This window comes from Schistocerca cancellata, chromosome 6, assembly GCF_023864275.1.
Source record: "Schistocerca cancellata isolate TAMUIC-IGC-003103 chromosome 6, iqSchCanc2.1, whole genome shotgun sequence".
Taxonomy (NCBI): Eukaryota; Metazoa; Arthropoda; class Insecta; order Orthoptera; family Acrididae; genus Schistocerca; species Schistocerca cancellata.
The window spans coordinates 154,844,921-154,872,357 of NC_064631.1; the positions used below are offsets into that span (position 1 = coordinate 154,844,921).

Below are 27,437 nucleotides of genomic sequence, written 5' to 3' on the forward strand. Positions count from 1 at the left end.
CTAGGATATGGAATGGCTCCATGCTTCAACCTTTTAGATGTTTGCACTTTATCTTACAAAAACATAGAGACATGAGCTCTGATTAACAATGCATCATCTGTCTGCATGAGTTGTAAAATGCAATGAAGTTGAATGTTTATACAGTGTTATTTTTTCAGAATGGTCCATAACCTATGTTCATTTCTTTATGGAACACCATTTACTTTTAATGTGATGTTATGATGAATATAATGTTGCAATACTCTTTATAAAGCATTGTTGTGACCAACAGTAGGTATAAAGGTGTAGCATATTATTGGTATCATGGAAAATTTCAGTTATGAATAATGGAGTGTCAAATATCATATTCTACTTCGAGAAAACAGTATACATTGAAATTATATGTTTTCGAAAAGACATCCAGGACGTACTATGCAGTTTAAAAAAAAAAATTCTCAATCCAGCAGATTCCATGTGTTATATAGCTTACTATTTTGAGTGATATTTCATCAGTTGAATGCAAATGGATGTGCTAACTTGATGATGCTCTCAAATCTGCTACAGTATACTGTAGATCTGGATGGAAGCCTTCTCACAGGATATATCTTTTGCCTCTTTCATTTGATCCTTACTCAAATCATAGCAGTTCGGTTTGGTTCCTGCAAACAGTTTCTTCCCTTGCTGCTGTAGGAACCAAGCTGTGACTAGTAAGTGTGACGTGCTAAGTCAAGTGTGAGATAAATTCCATATGTTTCTCTCAGATGGTATGCAGTGTTACTAATTGATAGTTTGTAATAGGTACTTTTACTACAGAAGACTATGTATGTAAAGCTGCTTCACGTTATTCAGCTGACATTTAAATGCTTGTCAAGTCTGCATGAGACATAAGTAGGATGGTATACCTTCTTTTTGTCATTGTGTTATACATCGGGTGATTCAGAAATAAAGGACAGATTCCAGTTGTTTATTACAGACAAACTATGAAAGATAGAAACACATTGTGATTGTTACTGGATAGAAGCAGTTCTGAAGTTTTATGTTCACTCAGACACTATACACTACACTCAATATGGACCGATGACCTCACTGTCTGGTCTCCTTCCCCAAAAAAACAACAAACAACACTCAATATGAGCACCATGCATTACTTGAGAAACACCAAACTGGAGTAACTGTAACAGGAATGCCATACCTGGACATGCTGCAAAATTGGTTGTTTCCTCTGTTTCACAAATATACCAATGATTTCATTTTTATGCTAGACATCACCCCGCCTCATTTTCATCTTGAGGTGCTGCATTATCTTAACAACACCATCCAACAGTGATTGGAAGAGATGGACAACAAGATATTATTCATTGCTTATGGCCTCCCAAGTCACCAGACCTCACACCTTGTGGTATTTTTCTGTTGGGTTACATAAAAGAGTATTTCTCCCACCTATGGCAGACACTCTTAGAGATCTGGGAAACTGAATTGTTGATGCTATCAATTCGATAAACAGGGACCTTTTGATTAATGTGTGGAATGAAGTGGACTACCATTTCAATGTTCCTCGAGCAATGAATTGTGATCATGTTAATTATATATGTAGTGCCTGTGCAAACATAAAGCTTTCAACCTTCCTCTATCCTGTGACATGCACAATGTGTTTTATCTTTCATACTGTCTCTGTAATAAACAGTTGAAAGCTGTTCTTTCTTTTGAAATCATGCTGTATATATCAGCAACAGAAAATACTGAACCAATGAGAAGCAGAGACCTGACATCAGCTGACAATAACTGCACATTGCACTGTTAAACACATTTGTGCTTTTCAGTGTTCTTGGTTTCTGATTTGTCTTTGACGAGTCTGTAAGTCATTTACACCTAATAAAGTACTTAACTGTAAAGCAACATAGCCAATTCACGATGCAATACATAATTAATTTCAGGCTTCACCTTTTCTTTTTACCTCCTACTCATTCTCTTTAGAAACTTTATATTCTTTCCCTCTGCATATCTTCTTTGTATGAGCTTTTCCTGATAGTACACTTCATAAATGTGATTCTTATTTCTACACGTGAATTTCCTATAAAACTATCAGCATAACATTAATTATGTTTTAATTTTTAGAATAATGGAGCTCAACAACTAGCATCAGAGGCTACAGTCTATATCATGCTAGAAGACGTAAATGATGAAATTCCTTTATTTACTGAGAGAGAGCAAGAAACTGTACTTGAAGGAGAACCTATTGGAACAAAGGTCACTCAGGTCAATGCGATTGACAAAGATGGGACTTTTCCTAATAACCAGGTAAGAAGAATATTTAAGCTTCCCATAAGAGTCCCCTTAAAAAATATTATTTTCTTTCCACAAGCATATAATGCAAAAATACCTTGAGAAATAAATGTATTTTTTAAAATGGTTGTTCCTTTGCTCTTATCTACTGATCTAATAAACTAGGAAAGGTACACTAGTGTGTGGGCATTAACAAATGAAGTTAAAGATAGATAATTAAACTCATGTCTTATCACTTTTTTCTCTGTGAGCTGTTAAAAATATTGCCTAAATATTCATCATCCCAGATAGCTTTTCATCCATCTACTTAGAGAATGCAGTGGTATGATTATATTGCTATTCTCTTTTTAGATAAATTATTAGTTTGTGCAACACATATTTAATTACAGAATGCAATTTGTGATTAGACAGGATTTTTTTTTTAAAAAAAAGCTTTTTTATGAAAGTTAGTTGCCACAAAACAATGTATTTTACATGTTCATATCATATAGAAAGTTCTTCAGCTTAGAAAACCACATGAGCTCTTCCTTTTGATATCAGTTTCTCTAATAAATGAGAACTTTCATTCAAACTGCATATTCAGTTGAACTGAATCTTTAATTACTGTGTGAATCCCCCCCACCAATCATTCATTTTTAAGCTTTCATGCCCATGAAGTCCTTCTCTTCTCCAAAAACCCTTCTTTATTTTTGCTGTTTGCATTAATTACTAGTTCTATTGGTCTGTTCATACATAAGTACAGATTAATTTTCACAGGGTATGTCTGGTTGAGCTACTAGATTTTTGTTAGCACATCTACAGTGTTCTTTCTGCCCCCCCCCCTGCCCTCCCCCTTCCAGCTCCTCACACACAAAGAGGTTCTTCCACTAGCTCCAGTTTCCTTCCCACTTCAACCACAACAAGAGAGTCTATTACCAACTTAATTGATGCTTGTCAGTGTACAGCACTGTCTTCTGTAGTCATGGCCTTACTGCCATTGAATACTATCTATGCGTGTAACATTTTCATGCCAAACATATTACTTCGTCTATGCAGGAATGATTAATTGCATCTTAGCAGATAGTCACTTTTTCTGTAAAAATTGTGCTTACAAACAAATCTCTGGAATAACCATCCTCCTATGTGAATTGTTCATATTGACCCAAAATACAGGTCCACTCATTACTGGTCCACTCATCTGGCTTCAGTTCATCTTCATGATTTAAGTACAAGATGAACACATACTCTATCTTCCTTCTTGAATGGTAACATCTTCTCTTAAATCAGTCTGATATAGTCCTCCTCAGTTGAAAATACCAACACTGTTAACATTGTCCACTAGTTCTCTGATTACACCCTAACAGTCTGTGTTAACTCGAAATCCACTAATCACCAACAATACCTCCATACCAACACCTGTCTCCCTTTTCATGTCATCTCCACCCTATAACCTAGATAGCCACAGACCTTGCATATTGAACAGTGAGTCAGTGCTGTGCAATTGGAGAACTGCAGTTTTGTAGTTTGTGAAAACTGACTACTTGCTTCACATTGTGGATTGGCTCATGTTGGCACCATTTGAGACAAGAACAAGAATCATTGTTGGGTATTTTAGTGAAAGTTCTTTTGTGTGTATTCGTTTCCCGTTACCTTTTACTTACAGAGTATGGAATTTCAGTTGCTTTAAAAGTTCTCAAGTCTCTTTTACTGTGGGAATTTGGAGATTGATTTTCATGTATTCATTTGTTCTACAGAAAAGAATGTTGCCTTTAATATGTACTAAAAAAATGGATCATACATAGTTCATATTGGCACCGATATAACACCTCAGACTTTTACTAAGAGTTTTTTCCATTATTTGCTTCAGTCCTTCTCTGAGACTAGGATACTAGCTGTAGTATTTTGAAAAATATGTAGTGTGAGATAATTTGTAGCATTGTCCACATAGGGGTTATTGAAACACAGTGATAGAAAATTTTTCTCTGTCACTTGAATCACACCTTTTTAGCCTCATATTTTGCTATAGACAGTATTTCTTAAAACAGCTCAAATAACAAATTTTCATAAACCCAGTGTTCGTTTTCATGCATGAATTTAAGCACAGCTTCTACCAGATAGTGGAACATTCACAATCATGACCAGCAATAAAAGTCAGTCTGTTCATTACACATCAGTGGTGTGAACCTATAATAATATTTTTTTACCAAATTGTTTGTTTAAAATCCATCAATTGCAAATCATGTAATCCAGGAACAATGTTTTTAACTGTTCTTAAAAAAAAATTACAAGGTGTACAACTTTGCTTCCCATTTGCTGATAGGTGGCGACAGCAGTAAGTAGCGGTTGAAAGAAACAGATCGCAGACGTCATTCAGTTAGCTTGGTTCAAGGTCAACATAATCTCATTCAAACATTAGTCAATTTGTGTCTGCATCATAAAGTTGTTCTTGATTGAAAATGTCAGTATATGAGCCTAATTCTTGTCATTTGCGGGAGGTGTTACTGTTTCGTTCCAGTATGAAGAAAACAGCAGCTGAGTCTCATTGAATGCTCTCAAGTACGTATGGTAAGGATGCTGTTAGTGAAAGAACATGTCGTGAGTGGTTTCAGTACTTCAAGAACGGTGATTTTAATGTTGTAGACCGGCATAGTGGTGCAAGAGAGAATGTTTTCGAAGATGCAGAATTGGAGACATTGCTGGGTGAAAACTCGAATCAAACTCAAGAAGAATTGACATGATTAGTGGGAATGACACAGCAAGCCATTTCTAAATGTCTCAAGGCTATGGGCATGATTCAGAAAGAAGGAACTTGGGTCCTGTATGAGCTGAAACCAAGAGACATTGAACGGCATTTGTGTGTTTGTGGACAGTTGCTTCAGAGGCAAAAATGGAAGGGATATCTTCATCGCATTGTGACCGGGGATGAGAAATGGGTTGATTACGATAACCCTAAATGCAAAAAATCATGGGAATATCCAGGCCATGCTTCCACGTCGATGGCCAAACTGAATATTCATGGTTCCAAGACCATGCTCTGCATTTGGTGGGACCAGCTCAGTCGTGTACTATGAGGTGTTAAAACCAAGTGAAACAATCGCATGTGCTTGTTATTGAACACAGTTCATGTGTTTGTGCAGAGCACTAGAAGACAAATGGCCACAATACAGCGAGAAGCACAATAAAGTGATTTTTCAACATGACAATGCTTGACCCCACATTGCAAAAGAGGTCACAACGTACTTTGAAACATTAAAAGGAGAAGTCCTACCCCACCTGCCGTATTCTCCAGACATTGCTCCCTCTGACTATCACCTATTTAGATCAATGGCACATGGCCTGGCTGACCAACACTTCCAATCTCATGATGAAGTCACAAATTGGATCGATTTGTGGATTGCTTCAAAAGATGAACATTTTTTTTGATGCGGGGTTCATACACTGCCTGAAAGATGGGAGAAAGTAGTGGCCAGCGATGGAAAATACTTCGAATGATACACGTGTAACCAGTTTGTTTCACTAAAGCCTCAAATGTTTGGGAAAAATGGCAGAAGCAAAGTTGTAGACCTTGTAGATTAATAAATGGTTGGAGATTCACTTCATTTACATAAATCCACTTTCTTTAGAGGGGCAGCAGATGATATGCAAATCTCTGTTATGTTTGCAGGTTAATCAGTCAGTTAGTTAGTTTCGTGTTTCATGGATCATTTGCATTATAAATCATAATGATCTGTAACGAGTCAACCTGTATCCAAATAACAAATCAGTTTGTAAATCGTTTTTGTAATATATGGATGTGAGTTAGTAATTCCTACCAATCACCTTTACACATTACAATAATAGAAATACAGGGGAAGGGGGAATAATTAATAAGTAAAGGGACTTTTGAGAAAGGAATATTTATTCTAATGGTAGAAAACTGAAGCATATATTAAAATTTTTGAAAACTTTATCAGCGATCTTTTAAAATTAAAATTTAAAGACTAAAACAGTCTTGATTACAACTTTTTATTTTTATTGGAGTGACTGGTTTCGATTCTATTTGAGAACCATCTTCAGACTCCAGAATGGTGGGTGGACTCTGTGGAGCAAGTTGCGCTGACCTTCAACACTAAAATAATGGCCAGCAGTTATTCCAATGTCGATGGTCAGCGCAACTTGCTCCACAGAGTCCACCCACTGTTCTGGAGTCTGAAGCATATATTATTTTCTAAACTATCTTCCTGCAGTTTGACACACTTTGTTCAGTGTTTCACAAGTTTTTTGATTCCTTTGGGAAAAAAAAAGTATTTTGGTTACTCCTGCAATGAATTTTGCACCACATCAATGACTGCTGCATCAATTATTGCAAATCTTCCTCCCCTAAGCATTTCCTTCAACAGTCCAGACATGTGGAAATTGGAGCCAAGTCTGGACTGTGTGGCAGGTGTTCGAGCAATGAATCCTGACTCGTTTATTGTTTTGGCCGTCTGTTTGGCAGAATGCAGCTAAGCATTATCTTGCTGCAGGATGACAACTTTCCACAATTTTCCATGACATTTGGATCTGATTGCAGGTTTCGACTGTTCACAGTTTCACCTCTTGGGGTGAAATGAGCGGTTACCTCATCTTCCATAGGAACAGTGTTAGTATACTGAGAATTCTTCCGAGTTGTATGGCTGTGGTCCATGGAACTTTTCTATCCCTGACATTTCATCCAAAGCTACACTGGACATCTTCAAGCAGTCAAATGCATTGGATAGATTGCAGAAAATACCAACCGGTGCCGTTTTGTTATTTAATGCTTGTAAAATTACTAGTTGCTCAGGTGGGATGCTATTTTAGAATACACCACCATTTCAAAAATTTTGGAAAATTATGTCACTAGTTAAACAGGTAGGTAGTTATTGACATCTCTTCTGCCACCTTTCTTATAGAAGAATTTAACAATGGCATTTTTAAATCTCTCTGAAAAAATGCCTTGAATGACACATTACATATTTCAGATAAAACATGGCTTCTTTTAAGTGAACACATCTTTAGTACTCTTTTATAAACATCATAAAATCTAGGTGATCATTCTAAATACCCATCTGAAAACCAAGAACTTCAGAACTACAGCTGAGTGTGTCACTGATGCATTCTGTGCCCCTAGCAGCTAGGCTAAACTCGTAAAAATTACCTATTCTAGAATACGTATTTGACTCATTAAGAACAGAGTTCAGAATTATTTAAGATTCCTGATTCTGTCCATAGTCGTAAGTAATGAGTGTCTCAGTACGATCCTTAAAGCAGTCTCCCCCCCCCCCAGTGGAGATTTGAGTCCTCCCTCGGGCACTGGTGCATTTGTTGTCCTTAAAACAAGTTAGTTTAAATAGTGTGTAAGCCTAGGGACCGATGACCTCAGCTGTTTGGTCCCATAGGAACTTATCACCACCACCACCACCACCACCACCACCTTAAAGCAGGAAGTACCATCTGTGTCTGGTCCACAAACAAATCTTCCAATTCATGCTTGCATATAGACAGACGTTGCATCACAGAACTGCTCTGTCATCAGCCTCTACCATAGTTTGACTATATTGTGTAATGCCTTGAAATGATGAATATTTCGCCTTTCTTCCTGCACTGCCTGAAATGCTATCTGAGTGCGTACACACAATATCAGGCTCAATCATTACCCCACTCCGGTTACCAAGACCATGGTCAACAAAGTCTACCCCTTTGAACAATACAGTTGTTAGAATCTTTCCCATTTGCTGACGCTGGTTGATAGCCCAGTTCTGTGTTAAGACAGCAGTTAATCTAACAGATGTAGAAAAATATCCATGACTAGCCATATCATCTGCCAGCCTCTTTGCAAAGACCTTGCAGCATTCTCTGTGAGCATAACCATTAATCAGCCATTTGCTCCCAGGAATGGCCACTTAATGATGGCAAATTTGACCACCTGGTCATAGAGCATCCTGCTTAGCAGTGTTTTTGACTGTGATTGCTTCATAAAATTATAATATTATAATTATGTGCCATCCATGCCATGATGTCCAGTACCAGCCCTTCAGTACCACACAGGTAGAAACTGCTGCTCTGCCTCTCTGTGTTGAAAGTTTTTTTCACTTTATCTCCTTTGAACCTCTGTGTTCTCAGTTATTTATCCCACCGTCCTTATTTTTGACCAACAACACAACTACCACCATCACCACTTCCCACCTCTTTCCTCTAAATCCCAACTGTTGCTGAAAGTAATATGTATGTTTCTGTCCCAATGTCTCACTTCCCCCACTATCCACCAACTCATCTTTATTGCATTTTTTTTTTACATTCTCCTAACATTCAAGCATCTTGACTGTGTGTTTCTGATAATGATTTTAAACTTAGTTTTTCTGAATATACAGACTTGTTCGTCATCTGTTTCATGTGGTAGACAATATCACTCGAAAATGCTACTTTAGTCCTCATTAGAGTTGCTTGGAGTGCATTTTTATGTGCTTTATCAGTAGAACAATGTGAAATTAGCTTTACATAATATTCAATTAAAGGATATTTACTGATGATGACTCCAAGGCTCAGTACCAATAGCAACAAGAATAGGCTGCTGTGTGATCGTGCTGTGAAGACGGTGTCAACTGTTACTCCTCAACATAGCATCCTTTATGAGAAACTGCTGGAAACACATTATTCTTCATGTTTTGCCAGCACTAGCAATAAATATCAATGACCTAAATATAGTACCACACAAATTTGATGTATTAATTGGTCTCGTAAAATTACACTTCACACATAATTCTGTTTATAATGAGAATCAAAACTAAGTTTTTCATTAAGAATATCTGTGATGTGAAAAATGTCACAAGCTGTTTTGCTTGAAGTGTCTCCATTTGCATATCACAAAAATGAAATAAAAATATGTCAGAATAATTCCACAGATCTGTTACTAATTTACTTACCTCTTATTGACAAACATTTTTGGAACATTCATATACTAATTGTCTGTACAAAATGACAAAACATATGAAATTCTGAATGTTGATTATCCAGGTCATGGGGCACATCACTGTGACAACAGCATGAGCACATTAATGACATAGATGAGCAGAATTTTCAAGGTGGAATGAAATTAGAACTCATACTGTTGAAGACAACCCTATTACCTGGACATTTCAGTTTTTGTAATTTTATAGGCACAGAAGTCATCCAATGAGACATAAGAAGCTTTGTGATCCCAGATTGTAATAATATGAAATTAAATGTAATAAATGTTTTGCATTACAAAAACAATAGTAATCGGAGTTCAAAAAAGAAATTTAGATGGAAGTTCGACTTACGAGAACGTAAATACATATTTGTTGGTGCGCTGATGGATGGCGATTGTGATGTCACTGAACCAATTGCTTCCAATGTATCTAGATGCTTGAAACATAAATACATGCTTTATGCATAATTAGTAAAGGGCATTGATCACTTTCTCAATAAATAGGTTCTCCATCAGAGACAAAAGTTCTGCTAAAACTCAGAATGATGTGATCACTGGCATTATGAACAAAGACATCAATTAGTGGACATTAATATGGGATGTGCCCACCCTTTGCCTTTATAACAGCTGGGGACAATTTCAATGAGGTGTCTGACTGTGGAGGAATGACAGCCCAATCTTCCTCAAGAACCGAAACGAGAGAAAGTAATGGTGGCAGGCACCAGAGGCTGGAACAAAGTTGACGCTATAACTCATGCCAAAGATGTCCATTTAGGTTCAAGCCAGGACTCTGGCCAACTCGGTCCATTTTAGAAATGTTACTGCCCACAAACCTGCCTCGCAGTTGCTGCCTTGTGATCTGGTGCATTATACAGTCATTGACTCCAAACAGTATGCAGTACACAATGCCACAAAATGTGTTCATATCCTTTCACATTTAGCGTTGCCTTAAGTGCAGTAAAGGGGACCACAACCCAACGCCAAAAAAGAAACATGTACTGTAACACCACTTCCTCCATACCTTACTGTTGGAACAACATAATGGCAGGTAAAGTTCACCAGACTTTGCATTGGAATGCCATAGGATATAGCAGTATAGCATGATTCATCACTCAGAATCTCTTGTTTCCAATAATCCACTGTCCACTGTCATTACTCTTTACACTACATCTAGCATCACTTAACTTTGATTATTGAAATGTGTGACTAATTACGAGCTGCTTGACCACTGTATCCCATTCTTTTTAACTCCCTACGCACAGTCATTTTGCTAGCTGGAATGCTGATAGAACTTAAGAGCTCATGAGTGGTTTTTTCTGCTGACTTCATGTGAATTTTTACAACCACGTTCTGCACTGCTTGACAGTCCCTGTCTCTCAGTATGTGAGGTGTGCCTAGTCTTGGTTTAACTGTGGTTGTTCCTTCACACTTCTCATTCATAGTCGGATCACCAACAGTTGACCGCCAATGATGAATCAACAGTTGCAGTCACTGACCTCTCTTGACTGAGTGATTCTGCTGTTATTGAATCTATACTGACAGTACAACCCCCACCCACCACGTTTTATACTGGCAAGTCCACTGCTCACGATATATAGTGGTCAGCTACACATTACTCAGGTCACTTTTGATTACATAGTGTGCATATTACATGTGTGCAGCATATTGGAAAGCACATGTAGACTTTTTAACTAATAATTAAATACCCTACATTTTGCAGTGAGGGTTGTATCTGGTGCCTCTCATATCAGCACTAGAAAAGTAGTGCATCACAGCTACTTTGAATCAGTTACTAGGTATGGCATAATTTTCTGGGGACATTCAACCAACAATATCACAGTACTAGTGCTTTAAACTAAAATCTTTTGACATGTGTAGCTCAACAGTGAGATTCATGTCACCAATTACTTAAATATTCCTTCTCTCTGAATTTATAAATTTTAATTTTCATTTACAATAACGACCACTCACTTGAAAGTTACAATTTCAAGCCAGGTTACATCACTGGCAACAAAGAAAATTTCAAACCTCCACAACAAACTAAAAACTAAAACTTTATACCCAGGCACCACTACATATGGGGACTAAAGATTAAAATAAGTTAAAAGGGAATGTATTTTACATGGAGAATGGCTCACTGAAACAATAGCTGTACAATTTTTAGTAGATAGTCCTGCAATTTCTTAATTTATTGAAGGCAATTTGACAATTTGAATAAAAATACATTTTCTGTACATTTAAAAATGGTACCACAGTTGTTGTGGTGCAATAATGCAGGTAAAAAAACAATTCAAAAGTTTTCAGTGGAGCTTTTTTAGTCAGATGTTTTACTGTAATTTTAACTAGCTCCTGTGTAACAGATCATAACTATATTGTGAAAAGGAAAGCTGCTACTCATGATATAGCAGATAGGCACAACAAAAAGACTGCCACAAATAAGCTTTCAGCCAACAAGGTCTTTATCAAAAATAGATGGCATGCATGTGCGCATGCGCGCGCGCACACACACACACACACACACACACACACACACACACACACACACACACTTGCTCGAACATAACTCACACACCCATGACTGCAGAGTCTCTGGCAGCTGAAGCTACACTGCCAGTGTGTGTGTGTGTGTGTGTGTGCCGTCTATTTTTGGCAAGGAAAGCGTTTCTGAAGAAGAGAAATTTGTAAACATCGAATATAGATTTAAGTGTCAGGAAGTCATTTCTGAAAGTATTTGTATGGAGTGTAGCCATGTATGGAAGTGAAACATGGACGGTAAATAGTTTGGACAAGAAGAGAATAGAAGCTTTCGAAATGTGGTGCTACAGAAGAATGCTGAAGATTAGAAGGGTAGATCACATAACTAATGAGGAAGTATTGAATAGGATTGGGGAGAAGAGAAGTTTGTGGCACAACTTGACCAGAAGAAGGGATCGGTTGGTAGGACATGTTCTGAGGCATCAAGGGATCACCAATTTAGTATTGGAGGGCAGCGTGGAGGGTAAAAATCGTAGGGGGAGACCAAGAGATGAATACACTAAGCAGATTCAGAAGGATGTAGGTTGCAGTAGGTACTGGGAGATGAAGAAGCTTGCACAGAATAGAGTAGCATGGAGAGCTGCATCAAACCAGTCTCAGGACTGAAGACCAAAACAACAACAACAATGTGTGTATTGCGCGCACGCGCAAACATAACTCACACACCCATGACTGCAGAGTCTCTGGCAGCTGAAGCTACACTGCCAGTGTGTGTTTTGTGTGTGTGTGTGTGTGTGTGTGTGTGTGTGTGTGTGTGTGTGTGTGTGTGCGCCGTCTATTTTTGGCAAAGGCCTTGTTGGCTGAAAGCTTATTTGTGACAGTCTTTTTGTTGTGCCTATCTACCACTCAGCATCTCCACTATATGGTGAGTAGCAACTTTCCTTTTCATAATACTGTTAAATTCCATCCTGGACTTCCTATTATTAGATTATAACTATAAATAGTATTGCAGAATTTCCTATAAATCAATGTCATACTTTCCATTCTTTTGAATTTTCTTTATATTTATTTACTTTTCATATAAAAAAGGCACCCCACAAGTCTCCTGTGTAACAAATCAGAGGATGTGAGTACTGTAAATTTTAAGGCAAACATATCACATTTATACCGGAAAATACAGGACTGAATAAGAAGTTTATGAATTAGGATAGGTTGCTACCCACTACATATAGGAGACATTGAGAAGTAGAATGCCGTATTTACAGATAGACTGATCTATAGGACAAAGTCCTTCTTGATATTTAGAAAAACATACACATATTTATACACACACACAACTCACATACACATGACCTATGTCATCTCTATGTCAGGTCTCTGTGCCCAGAGAGGACAGAGACCATGTATGTGTGAGTTGCATGTGTGTGAATGAATGAATGTGTGTTTTTCTAGGTCTGAGAGTCTTTTCCAATAGATTAGTCTACTTTTAAATGTGCCAATCTATTGGTCTATGCCTCCTCTAGCTGGTGAGTAGCAAGTTACCATTACATTTACATCTACACACACACACACACACACACACAAAGTACTTTGCTTGCTGTTCTTATTCACAACTTAAGTAAGTTCTTAATAGGTGAAAACAACATACTGTTTGGCAATAGTACACTGTATATTATATGCATATTCCGTTCTTGCCATAATGAAGATTCTACGTAAGGATATAATGTTTAAAGGATTTAGCAATAATACGATCAGCCTTCAATGTTTCCTCATCTCCTGTAACTGCTGAATAATGTGTTCATTGGGCAACAATTTTGTTCTCTGTCAAATACAGGGCCTGTATATAAATCTGACATATATCCTCTTCTGTGACCCGGAAAAGAGAAGGGTTCACACTTTTCCAGATGTTTGGTGACTTGAGAATTAAATTTGTGGCACATATAACAGATTTTGCTCCTGTCGTTGAGGTATGATGTGGGATGTTCCAGTGGCTGTTAATGCGGCCACAGAAATGAAGTCTTTATAAGCATTGAGTCTGACCAGCATGTTGACTTCACAAACAATAAACTGCTGGCTGGAAACTGTGCACTGTAATTCGCATATTGCTGTTCACTATTAAATTCAAGAGCAGGAACTAGCAGAAAAGAAGCAGCTGATCAATCTGTTTTCTCTTTCATATCCTCAGTACAGCAATGCAATATATGCCAGATGGATGCACAATTTTCACACAGACAACAACCTCTTCAGTGGTGTCAGGCAGGCTTACAGTGAGGAAATTGTAGAGTCATAAATGAGTGGATATTACTTAAAATGAAAATACTGAACCTGCTGTTACCTCCCTGCTTTTGCATCATCTAAATGGAGGACATCAAACACTCATTGAAATTCAATATGTGTGAAACACATACCACAACAAAAAATTATAATAATTTTTATGACATCATATTAGCTGGCCTTGCCAGCTCACAACTAGACCTTGGGCAACTCCACACATCAGTATGTCACCACAACAAAAAGATTTCATACTCATATTGTTGACTTAGAATATTCCCAAACAAACTGTCAGCTTCTAAACCAATCTTTCCCTATGGCTACGCTACAGATAGGTCTGTCAATGTAAAATACATTCCAGAAAATAATATACACTCATGGCCACTTAATTGTGACATCAGGAAAGGTAGCAAATAATGATTTCTTTATTGTGCATATACAGTGTCGTAGAAAGCATACATGATTAAATTTATAGGCTGTTTGAATGTGTACAAGTTGCAAACTTTAGTATGCAGAGCTGCCTCCTTTCGTCGTGGCTCTAACCCAACTGGACATCGAGTCGAAATGAGCTCGGATGACAGCTGAAACCACAACATTCCATGCTGTTTCAATTATGTGTCACAGTATATCTGTTGTATTGACTAGTGAGTGGTTACATGCCAGTCTGTCAACAAACCCATCACCAAATGTTATCGGCGGGCGAAAGATCTCGAAAATGTGCTGACCAGGATCGAGGTAATTCAGGACATCATTCTGATTTTCACTGTGCCCCGTCAGTTTTGATTCCGCAAACATCAATCGCTTGAGCATGATAACTTTCATATGTGCACACAATTTTCTACAGTTTTGAATGAGATCCGGAGATATAATGCTGCTATTGTAATCACCGTAATGCCGTGAGATCTGGGGAGAATACCTGCCACATTTGGTTTGGATGTTCCTGCTGCTACTCTCCACATAGGGTAGTCACGGAAAGTCCGACAGGCACATTTAAAAGCAGATTGCAGTATGACGTTCAGCTATCACCCAAAGTACTACATCACATGAAGAGACACACATCCAGTCACACACAGACTGCTCACACACTTGGCACTGTCTTCTCAAGGGTGCTGTGATCACACACCTACAAGGAGATCAGCAGAACTATCTGACAAAACCACCACCTCGCATCGCTAGTCACTGCCGTTGAGAATAGTATCATCCCCCACTCTACCCTGCCGTTCTTCTTCGCTCCCCACCTCATTCCTCTTCTGTACCCCAATTACCCACTTCAGCCAAGACAGGTACTCACCACAGAGGTGCCCCAGTGTCATGAGACAAAGGCTGCCATGTTTGTGTGAGCTGTGCATGTACAAATGTGTGTGTTTGTGTGTGTCACTGTCTATCTTCTGAGGAAGCACTTTGTCCAAAAGCTGATATTTTCTGTTTTTAAATATGCCTGTCCACCACTTATAATCTCCTCTGTTTGGTGATTATTGGTGTATCCAATTCTGTTGTTATGAATAAAGAAAAGTGCACTAATATTGCCAGTTGGCTCCAGATATGGAGAAATGAGATTTATGTGCTCTGCTAAGTGTAAAACTTTAGTAGCCTAGGGATATTTTATTTAAGAGTTATATGTGAAGCTAATCATACAATGAAAAAAAACTGAGAGGAAAAGTGAATTGGAACTTGGAATAAAATGATTATGTGGTTTAAGTCAGTATGTGGTGTATTTTAGGTCGCTTATGGGATACTGAGAAATGGATGATTCCGTGTCAAGCAATGTAGATTTATGGGTGGTCCTCACTCAAGCATCTCATCTCACATTTTGTTAAAATTTGTTGCACCTATTTGCTAAATGGCCAATCTAAGATTTACAAATTTCTTGGTCCCAAATTTTAATACTTTGTGACCAGGGCAGGATGCAAAAATTTCATGGTAACATTTAAAATTTTTTACCATGTTTCAATTGCTGTAATTCAGTGATTAATTGTGGTAAAGCTACAAAACTTGGTAAGGCAGTTGAACAGTTAGCATTGTGAACATTGTATACATATCATTTGGCACACTGCCTTTGCTCCAAGTGACACTCGGTTGTCAATAAATTTTGTTGTGACAAAATTTCTTGCAAGTTGAAATTGCTTGACTGCTTTATGTAGTTGTTTTAGATATCTCTCTCTTGTTTTTATTATAAAACCTCTAAGTTTTACCACTTTTTGGTTCATAATTTAGCAGGGGTGAAGTTGACTGAAAACAAATCTCCTCCCAAAGTAAATGAATTTTGGACCATTGTCTCTCAGAAAGGATGCATGATACACACTTGTGTTAACTACCATTTGAAAGGCCACCTTTTTCTCAACAGAATAACGAATTTCCACAAACGATTTTTTCCTGAAAGGCCTACATTCATCCAGTTAAGTTTCTTAATTAAAACAACATCTGAGAGGATCAGAAAATGTAGGATTTTTTAAGGTAGTTGTCAGTCACAATGTAATTAATAGCTTGCGTTGGTGGATTTTGCCACTACCAGTTAATAAAGAACTGGCATCCTCATCACTAAGTGGCCACACAAAATTGTCATTTATTCAACTGGCAAGTACACCCATGGGTGGAGGGCCTTTCCCAGGTTTCCAAACCTGCTGGTTGATTGCCTAATTGGCACAATTTAACATTTTCCAAGCCATATGTTTGGGTGTCTTCATAGCTCCCAAACTGACATACTGACAGCATTAAAGGTTTAGCCATTTAATATTTTTAACTAGCCCTAGGAAACTGTATTGATGAATCTTGTTGTAGGTTGCACAAGTAGATTTGTGATAAAGTGCCAATTGTGGAGTATGTATCTATTAGAATAGCCTTTGAAACAATTTCAAAGTGCCACAAGGATGCATGAAATTTAAAAGTGCATCATTATCCTGGGATTTCACAAATATTGTCAACCCAGCAGCTGTTGCCATGTATGCATGCAACATACTTCCCTCATTCCAGTGTTGAAACCATAAATTCTGGGCATCACCAGTTGGTTCTGATATTTTGGCAACAGATCACGAGAAGTCCCCTAGCAACATTTTGACTTGGCAACATTTTCACTTGAATTGTTTTGATTTTAGTTGGAATAAAGCGACTGTCTCTTGTTCCAGAAATTCTTGAAGCAGCTCTGGCTGTTTCAGTTTGGATCTTCTCAGCAGAAAAGAATTCAGTTTCATTAAAATTTTGCTCACAGAATAAGTGGAAATCAAAAGACATGAAGATAGGTTTTCCTTTGAGCTAGCTGGTGTAACTGATTGTTTTGCAGTCTCTCCAATTCCATCTCATGCTGACTTTTCAAGACTTCTTGCATGACTCAGCATTTACACCAAAATTTTGAGATGTAGCCCTAACTTGTGGAATTACTTAACATTTGTACTGGGCTGATGAAATATATGATTTTCTGCAGACCTGTCAGTTTTAGTATTGTTAAACCCACAAGGTTTGCTAAGAAGATATGGACTGCATTGGGTCCAGTTCTCAGAGACACACTAATTACATAAAAACTTTTGTGTTGTATTTTCTCATTTTTGATAAAATAGAAAACAGTGGGATACATAGTAGCTTGACTGTTTTCCCTATGAAAACCTGGGACAGCATCATGGACAACAAAGGAGTAATTTTCTGCAAAACCACCAGGCCTTGAATTTTACTTCATAGTTTTGAGATTTGATTTTTTTAACTAATTGGTGAGTAGTGAGGTCAGAGATTTTTGATCACATCTCTGTGACAAAATAAGCTGTTGGCTGCATGGTTTCAAATGATGCGTTTTTGTTTGAATCCACTGTTTGTACTTCACAGTTTCTTCAGGATCTGTGTCCTTTTACTAATCACTAAGGTGTTATTCAATTGCAGTTATTCCAGGATACCTGTCCCAATGACGCAGCATTTATTCAGTACTGCAGACTGTCAGACCCCTCAAAAATTTATTGCTTCTGTTAGTGATGCTATTGGCAAACATCAATTAGACAAGGGGCAAAGCTAGTTGACTAATTGTTGGTAGGATTACCTTATTGTTTTTTTTTTTTATAATAGAGATCTGTATGTTGATTCTTCTTGGTAGCAAAGCTATCAATCATATTATCTTTAAATTTCTAATCAGTTGTAACTTATTTAACCAGATTTTTCTCTGTGGGAATTACGCAGAGAGAACTTTACCCATTGTACGTCATTGAATCATAAAACCAAATTTAATTCTTTGAAGGGTGCTCATACTTCTTTCAGAAAATGCTGTAGTGAAAGGGAATGTGAGCTTTGTTAATTATTATAAATATTTTGAAAATCATTGTCCATTATGAATTTAAGGAGGTCTGTATGTGGTAAATAGTTATGTTTGTCAATAAATATGTTTCATATATCATTTTCCAGAATGGGTAAATTGTTTCAAGGCCATTCAGTTTCATTGTTGGGAAATTTGATTTGCAATTTCCTAATAGATTCTTATCAAGCAACTCTATAAATTGAATATTCTGTAGATCTCTAAACTGCATATCCATTTGCACTATCATGTTATCTAAAATCTTGTAAGATAACATCTTAACACTTATTTCAGCATCAAATTTCTTGTTACAGCATTCAGTACATGAGGTCACAGTTTTTCCTGATCTCATATCCTTTAATGAACTGACAGTCTTCTTGATTTCAGCATTGCCCATACTAATATCATATGCAGTTTTGTGTTTAATAAATGGATACAGGTTGTAAATATATACAAATATTTCTTTGTAAAGGCATGGTAGGAAAAGGAATTGAGTTTTATTAAGAAATCTGAGCAAGCCAGAAGCACTGTAAATGACTCTGCATCCTAGAATTCATCATCTGGGGTGATATTTTGGAAAATGTCTTTCAACTCACTCTATTTGAGGTATAATGTCTGAACAGCTCACAAATTGAAATTCAGCATGTAGTACATGTTTGAGGCAATCTGAATCCTTTATTTTGTAAGAGTTGTGTTCTCTTTAAGAACTTGTTAGAAACAGATGGAATGGTACAAGGTTGTACATGAAAAGCTTGACTGCTTTGATATTTTTAGAACAATGTAACAATGAAGTTTTTGAACATAACAGTGAAAAATTATAGCTCACAAAAATTTTTTTTCAACAGAATTTTAGACACACCAATGTTTACTTTCCATTACCGAGGCCCCATCATATGTTTGGCTTACTGTTTTGTCAGAAATTCCCCAAACATCGACGGCAATTTCTGATAAACCCTGAGCAGTTTTGTCACTAGAAACATTGTGGAAACCAATAAATCTTTCTATGGGACCATCTGTGTACAAAACCTGAGAAGAATCCTCATTTGTGACATACAAGAAACATCCAAGGTTTCATATGCTTTCATTCCAACAGACGCACGACTGTATCTCTTCTTTTATGTGATTGTTAATGGCATCGGTAATCAGTTCAGTTAATTTTTTTGGTTGATGTTGTCTGAACCCAGAAGTGCTCTGCAGGAGCTCATGAATAAACCATTCCTGTGTAGACAAAAGTTCCAATAACTCCAAGTAATTCCTCTTGTTGTTGGAACTTCCATCTTCAAAGTGTCCTCTCAGCAAGCTATTGTTGTTTGCCCAAGAAAGAAACAACATCAGTAAGTCTCTTGGTTATGAATCTGTTTTGTTTCACAGCCACATTAAGTTTTATGGCTAGAAGTTTGTCTCCCTCATAAACTAAATGTTCGGTTCATCCATGACCCAACAGCTTAAAGTACTCTGGATTCTGAATGTACCTCCTTGAGTTCTGGTGTTTCTTGGATTTTCTGTTAAAATATTTTGTCACACATTCTTTGAAAGAAACTGCTGTCCATTCTTTTTAAATCCCAGACCCAATAAATAAAATACACATGTAACAACAAAGTTTATTTGCTACAGAGCAACTTGTAATGCAGGGATACTTTTTATACCATAAAAATTGAAAATTTTCTGTTTTGTTTCCCACCAACTATTTTAACGTCTGAGAGTGGTGTGGATCGCTTATGTTTATAGGTGCAATTTGTTTCATAAATCCAGCTTGAAGATGGTTTGTCATCTAATTCTCAAAATAAAGACACAGGTGTTCCCTCTGCACAAGCCTCAATATAATCAGTTAATCACATGCACTCACAAATTATACTACTAAAACAAGTTTTCCTTAACCAGAACAGAGTATGAAATAACATATGGCTGAGGCAGGTCTCACTGCCACTCTCCTGCAGCACACGTAACTGACTGCTGCCCTGACGGCTGCCTCATGGAAACAAGAAGCCACCAGTGAAATGTTAAACTGGTTAGCATGCATAAGGCAGTGAGCTCTCAACTCATGGACGGATCCAATGAAACTGTAGAAAATACAAAAAAACTTACGCTGTTTTCAACACATTTCTATGTTCTGACTCTAATTGTAAGTTTCCTTCAGATTTTTCAGTAGACTCTGAAGAGCTTCACTACTGTCTTAGACATGCATGTGAATTATTCTCTCTCTCTCTCTCTCTCTCACACACACACACACACTCACTCACTCACTCTCCCTGAGCCCACACATGGTACTTGTTTTGATAAGCAATGAGTATTTCTTTTTTTTTCTTTCAAACTCCTTAGCAACAGTTGATTTTGTTTCTGAACAACTCACCATGGTGGAAGACCCTGGCAAATGCTACCTTGCTACTTATCAAACGTTGTACCGTTTAACTTTGCATTTGACACATTCTTTAACATGTCTACTCACCCTCTAAGTTTTAAGAGGGAAAGTCACAAGAGAACTAAAACTACTTTCAAACTATCACATTCTTCCATCTGCACATCCTCATCAGATGCATCCAAAGCTGTAACAGCAGTCAGTTGTTTTGGATTTTCACTTGACAGTTTAAACACAACTTTTGCCACACTTAACCTTATTGCTAAAATATTTGGTTTATTTGTCAAAATTTCATTAATCCATCTCATTTCTTTCTGATTGTGATGAATCTTTCTTTAAAAAGGATTATAGCATTATCTTTGAGCAATTCAAATGTTGTTAGCAAAATGGCTTTATGATCAAGACAAATTGTATATTCATCACTGAACCTCTGGCCAGAATGACTCGACAGTAATTTCTTTGGTTCAGAGGAAAAAGTTTCCAACATGTAGCAGCTAATAGCTGGAATTATACATCAGCAGACACTGGAAAATAGATCAACCAAAAATAAATGTAATTATGCAACTGAGAAACCAATTAATGCTTCAATTTTGTTGCAATAGCTTGCCATTAATGATTGATGGAGCACCTTCATCCTCCGAAACCAAGGAGGCCAGAAAATATGACCACTAACATGAAAACAATGCTATGATTTCTGGTGAACTTTGTAGCTCATTTTCACCAAGCTATATTCCCAAAAATTCTTGTTCGTGGGAGACATTGACAACAGCAGAACAATAAAATGTAGAATTTCAGCACTGATCTGATGTGACAAAAGACTGAGTAGGGAAAAATTAATTTTTCATCTTTAATCCATACTTCTCTGAATGACAGAATAGCTTCACTGGGTAATTGTAGGCCTTTAAGGAAATTTGATATTTTATTGAGAAAAAGATGCTCTTTCAAATGTTAGTTGAAGCAAGCATGTATCAGGTATCTCTTTTGAGATACAAGGCTTCAAAAACCATTTACTCTGACAGCAAATTTGTTTTGAGACAACTTTAACCCTGTGTTATCTAAAAAATTATGAATCCAAAATGGATAAAACTTAGAGGTTTTATAAACAGGATGCTAGATAATAATGTCATAATAGGAGAGATTTCTAAATCAACTACATAAAGTGATCAAGCTTCTTCAACTTGGGAGAAACTGGTAGGTGTCGACATAGTGTCAGGAGCAGTTGTATTGCGTGCCGACATTGGTAACAACGTGTGTGATGAACGAAGGAAACTGAATGCAATGAATCATGAGTAGGTTGTCGGTAGCAAATTGGGCTACTCGTCTGTAATTTTCTATGGTTCACAAATCAATTTAGCTGGTATTTTGTTTTATTGGGTTAGAATTTGATGACATACTCACAATTTTTGGCAAAATTGGAAATAAGACATACAAGTAAGTTATTGCTATGACAAACATACAACTTGGGCTGCACTACGTATCAGTCTATTATGGCAGTCGTATTCTCTTGTTGAGATTTGTTGGTTTTATCAGCTCATAAAGAAATTGTCAAATTCCAGTGTAACCTAGGCCTCAGGCTACGCTACGGGTCAGTCTGCCAGTACCGTATATCTAGATTTCTTCCATTCACATTCATTGGCTTTGCCAGCTGACATTCAGATGGTTACATCCAACCTAATCTAGGCCTTGGTCTTCACTACATGTCAGTGTGTGAGCACATCTGTATATTTCTTCTCCATTCACCAAATACATATGAAAATCAGTAACCAGCCTTAAAAATCATAATAACCAGATTACTACAAGTTATGCTGGTGCTTTCCATATCAAAAACAAATGTAATTAAATCAATAAGATCAATCAATATAACTAGATAGGTAAAAATGTACTCACGAAGTAGTGGCAGGAGAACACACATATAAACATATTTAAATTTTCAAGCTTTTGGAGCCAGTGTCTCCTTCTTCTGGCAGAAGGGGGTGAAGGGAAAAGAATAGGGATGAAAGAAAGTAATTGGTGAGGTTTAGGAAATGGGTAGAGTTCGGAGAAGTCTTCCAGAACCCTGGGACAGAGGCGATTTACCACATGTGATGAGGAAAAAAACTAAATGTTGGAGACTGCATCAGATGAGATGTGAAAACCTGGAAGCTTAAAGCTGGAAGATAGGGCATAATACAAGGCAGAAATTACTGACAAACATCATGCACGAGTTTTCCATATGGACTTTTGTTCAGTCTGACCTGTTAAAATTCTTGAAATCTCTAAATAAAATTTCACATGGTCCTATCCCGAACATCATGCCACTTTTTAGCATTGACCTCATCCTTCCTGAAGGTGAACAACATACATCTATTCACCTTAAACCTACTAACAAACAACGATACTTACATTTTGATAGATGCCATCCTTTCCATGTGACACATTTCTTCCCCTATAAGGTGTTTTCTTCAGATGCTGACTCTTTTTGGCAATATACCACCATTCTTACCTTAGCCTTTGCTGTACGTAATTACCCCACCAGCCTAGTTCAAAAGCATATTTCCTGGGTCATCACATTCAATCCTGGTACCGTTCATCGCTCCATAGGACAAGTTAGCAGTGCACCTCTTGTCACTCAGTATTAACCTGGTCTTGAATGTGCTAATCAGCTACTTTGACAAATCTGTGACTTCCTAAAATCGTACTTGGAAATGAGGTCCATTCGGTATGTGATTTTGCGCACCACTCCTAGACTAGCTTTTCGTCACCCTCTCAATCTCTGTAGTATCCCTGTCAGACACTACGCTCCTTCTGCACCCATTTCCCGACCCTGTAACTCCCACCCTTATGATTGTTCCCACTGTAAGACTTGCCCTATGCACCTTCCTGCCACAACCTACACCAACCTTATAACTGGAAAAACATGAAACATATATTATCAATGGGACAACCACCTGTGAATTGACACTTGCCGTATACCAGCTGTTACATAAACATTATTCAGCCTTTTACATCGGCATGACTGCCACCAAGTTATCAGTTAGGATGAATGGGCATATTCAGAATATGTACAGTGCCAACAGACAACACCCTGTTGTGGAGTATGCTCTACAGCATGACAGTTGTGACTTCAGTGTCTGTTTCACCACATACGCCATCTGGATTCTTCCACCAGACACCAGTTTCTCAGAACTGTGCAGGTGGGAACTGGTATTACAGCATGTACCCAGTTCTAACCATCCCTGGCCTTAATTTACATTAATTTCTTTGGCCTCAGCATTTCTTCACAGTAACTGTTCCTTTCTTCACTCACTTTTAATTTTCTGTATCTTTCATTTTCTGCCCTGTCTACTTCTTCTTGCCCCCCTCCCTGCCCCCTCCCACATAAACTTAGCTTTCCGCTCTTATTAACTTATGCACAAAGTTTTGTCAGTAATTTCTGCCTTGTGTTACACCCTATCTCCCAGTTTTAAGCTACCGCTGGGTGAGTAGAAATTTTTTTTTTTTTTTCAAATGACATTATTTTTCAAATACAGTTAAATCATATCTTCTGCCAAAAATAATCATTAGATACAGCAATTCTTATTGACAATCCTATACTATCACATGACTGGCTAAGACCACCATCAATGAATTGCCAACATTTAGTGCACACTTTAAGTACTGCAAACACCCCAAATGCACTTTAGTCAAGTTTTTCTCTTTGTAATTTGATCAGTTCAAAATCAAAGTGGTGCTATAGCAGCATTAGAAGTGAAGTGTGATATGAGCTGAATGTTGTTTACTATATTTCTATTTAAATTAGTTTCCATTTGACAGCAAGAAGGGTAAACTGTTCGTCCCAGAAATACACCGGTGGGGTCTGGCAATTTTCACTGTGCGAAATATTATGTCACTTCTCAGGTAGAAAACTTCATCGGATGCAAAAATTTGTGCTATTTCAGGAAGAAGCATAACTCGTGCCATAATTAAAACAAAGAACAGGCTTTCAATATTTGTAGGGAAACATTGAATTTAAATTTGTTACACAATTTTTAGAGGCAACAGAGACTTTAAGGTGATTATCTATCACAAGATTTTAACTTTGGACATTAAAACGTAAACATCAATTAATTCAAATTACATGATAAATGCTTACAGTAAATTCAGCGAGAGAAGTTTCATCGTGGTTGATGTGCCCTTCCGGAGTAATGAATTTGCATTAGTATTTGTATTTATTCAGGTAGCTCAAGCTACTTTGAAAAGTGTAGTTGAGGGCATTGTTACCACCTGTATTTAAGAAGGAATACAAATCTAAATACATTGATACTCTCAGATTTTGCAGGGAGCAGCGTTTTAAAACTTGTGCTGTAGAAGTAGAAATTCGTGGGAGTAGTCACAACATACTGTATGCTGGCTAACAATTTTGGGCTATTTGTGAAACAACTGGACACATTATTAAATTTTTCAACTTCTAAACAGGATGAGCTTAAGTTGTAGAACCTAGTACATTATCCTCAGCAGCGAATATTCATCAGAGATGAAGGTATCATCAGGAGTGTCCTTGGGAAGTGTGATAGAACTGCTCTTCTTCTCTGTATTTACAAATGATCTGACAGATGGGGTGAGTCACAATCTGTGACTGCTTTTTTGTGATGCTGTAGTATATGGGGAAGTATTGTTGTTGAGTGACTGTAAAAGGATACGGGATGACAGAATTTCTATTTGGTGTGATGAATGACAGCTTGCTGTAAATGGTAGAAAGATGTATGCTAATGCAGATGAGAAGAAAAACAATCCTGCAATGTTCATATTACCGTATTAGTGTTGTGCTGCTTGACAAAGTAACACTATTAAATTTCTATGAAAACATTGCAAAGTGATATGAAAAGTAATGAACATGTAAGGGCAGTAGTAAGGAAGATAAATAGTTGACTTCGGTTTATGGGGAGAGCTTTAGTAAAGTGTAATTCATTTATGAAAGAGACTGCACCTTTCAAGTGTTTGCGATCTCCACCAGATTGGATTAGAGGAAGATACTGAAGCAATTCCGAAGTATGCTGCAAGATTCATTACTGGAAGTTCAGTCAACATGTGAGTGTTATGGAGGTGCTTGGTGTGCTCAAATGGGAAGCTGTGGAGGGAAAACGATGTTCTTTTCACAAAACACACATGAGAAAGCTTAGAAAAAAAGGCATTTGCTGCTGACTGGAGAAAGATTCTACTGCCTAACTAACCGACTAACTCCGCCCGAGCAGTACCAACCGGTCACTGTGTCATTCTCAGTCTAAAGGCTTCACTGGATGTGGATATGGAGGGGCATGTGGTCAGCGCACCGCTGTCCCGGCCGTATGTCAGTTTGCATGACCAGAACCACTACTTCAGAGTCAAGTAGCTCCTCAATTTGCCTCACAAGAACTGAGTGCACCCCACTTGCCAACAGCACTCGGCAGACCGGATGATCACGCATCCAAGTACTAGCCTAGCCCTACAGCGCTTAACTTCGGTGATCTGTCGGGAACCGGTGTTACCACTGCGACAAGGCCATTTGCGATTCTACTGCCACCAATGTAAATTTCGCATAATAATCACGAGCACAAGCTGAGAAAAATTACGGCTCTTATGGAGGCATACAGACAGTCGTTTTTTCCTCTCTCCATTTGCGATTGGAATAGAAAAGCAATTACTACTAGTGCTAAATGGTACCCATACACCGTATGGTAGCACGCAGAATATGTATGTAGATGTTGAGATAATATGTAGTGAGGATTTTATTTTAAATGTTTAGGGTGTACCTGCTATACAGCTACCTGTATACTTAAGTTCATCGTCATTTCATATAATCTAACTCTTCCTCATACAATTTAAACTAGGAATGGAAACCAGCAATGCCACTATTGATAGCATCTCTACAGACAGAGAGATTGCAAAATCATTACGTAATTATTTATAGTTAAACTACAAGACTAATCAGTGAAACAGGATTAGAGAACTTGTAAGATGTATTTGCTGGCACGGCTGCTAAACATGGAAGTTCAGTTGCATAGTGGAACATCACGATACAGTGTCGTTCGAAATACTGGTTGAAATTGGTTGGTAAATCGCTCGTCTGTAACGATCCATTGCATGCGATACCACAAGCTAATTATGGCTCGTCTGGGGTAGTGTAGCCGCCGTTCTAGGCAACTGACAATGGAAGGGACCGGTCCGGCATGTCAAAAACCACCCTGAAACTTTTTAGACAGGAAGAATACGCCGAAAGAAATTTTAGCTACTACTTTACCGCACAATAACTGCTTATAACAGCGATTTGTATCACACACGCAAAGTTGGCTGATGGGAGCGGCCGTAAAGGCATTTCCCATTTACAGTCCTAATGCGTGAATCGGCGAATAAGTAGACGCATCCGTGACAAGTGGATTAGCGTTTGTCTATCGCGAAATCCAAATTGCACACACTTTAATTTTAAGCCCTGAAACTATACCCAAAAACATCGCGAATCATTAATTCTTTTTAAATAACATGCAGTTCATATCGACAGCTAAACTTTTGCACATGCAATTGCTAAACAAGTCACTAGCAGAGGAAAGAAAAGGCAGTGTATGACATTACATTACAGATGACTTCCGTCAATCGAGACTTACGTTAATTTTTGAATAATGTAAATTTTGCTGACAATGAAACAATTCCTTGTTTGTTCCCTGCAGTCGTCAAAAAAATTCAAAGCGTCTTTTGGATGAAGAAAACTAACAATTTACTTCACAGAAATTAATTGTTTTATTTAGCGGAAAATGGAGGGGAGTCAGAAATGATCGTGGACGTGATTCTGCATATTGCGCTTGTACCATGCATATTTGCGCTGCGTACCATGCATACTCAATCAAATTCGTAAAATGTGGAGATGCAACCTGACAATGCACAAACGA

The 27,437-nt window shown here is 37.7% G+C and overlaps 1 protein-coding gene and 1 pseudogene across 1 annotated transcript in view; one reads left to right on the forward strand and one right to left on the reverse strand.

The window, feature by feature from the left end:
- Positions 1 to 27,437, forward strand: part of LOC126088217 (neural-cadherin-like) — a 117,619-nt gene that overhangs the window by 46,558 nt on the left and 43,624 nt on the right. The window contains exon 12 of the mRNA XM_049906344.1: positions 2,095 to 2,277. Coding sequence (XP_049762301.1) covers positions 2,095 to 2,277 — 183 coding nt within the window. The remainder of the gene's footprint in view (positions 1 to 2,094; positions 2,278 to 27,437) is intronic.
- LOC126089940 (5S ribosomal RNA) lies at positions 25,946 to 26,063 on the reverse strand (annotated as a pseudogene).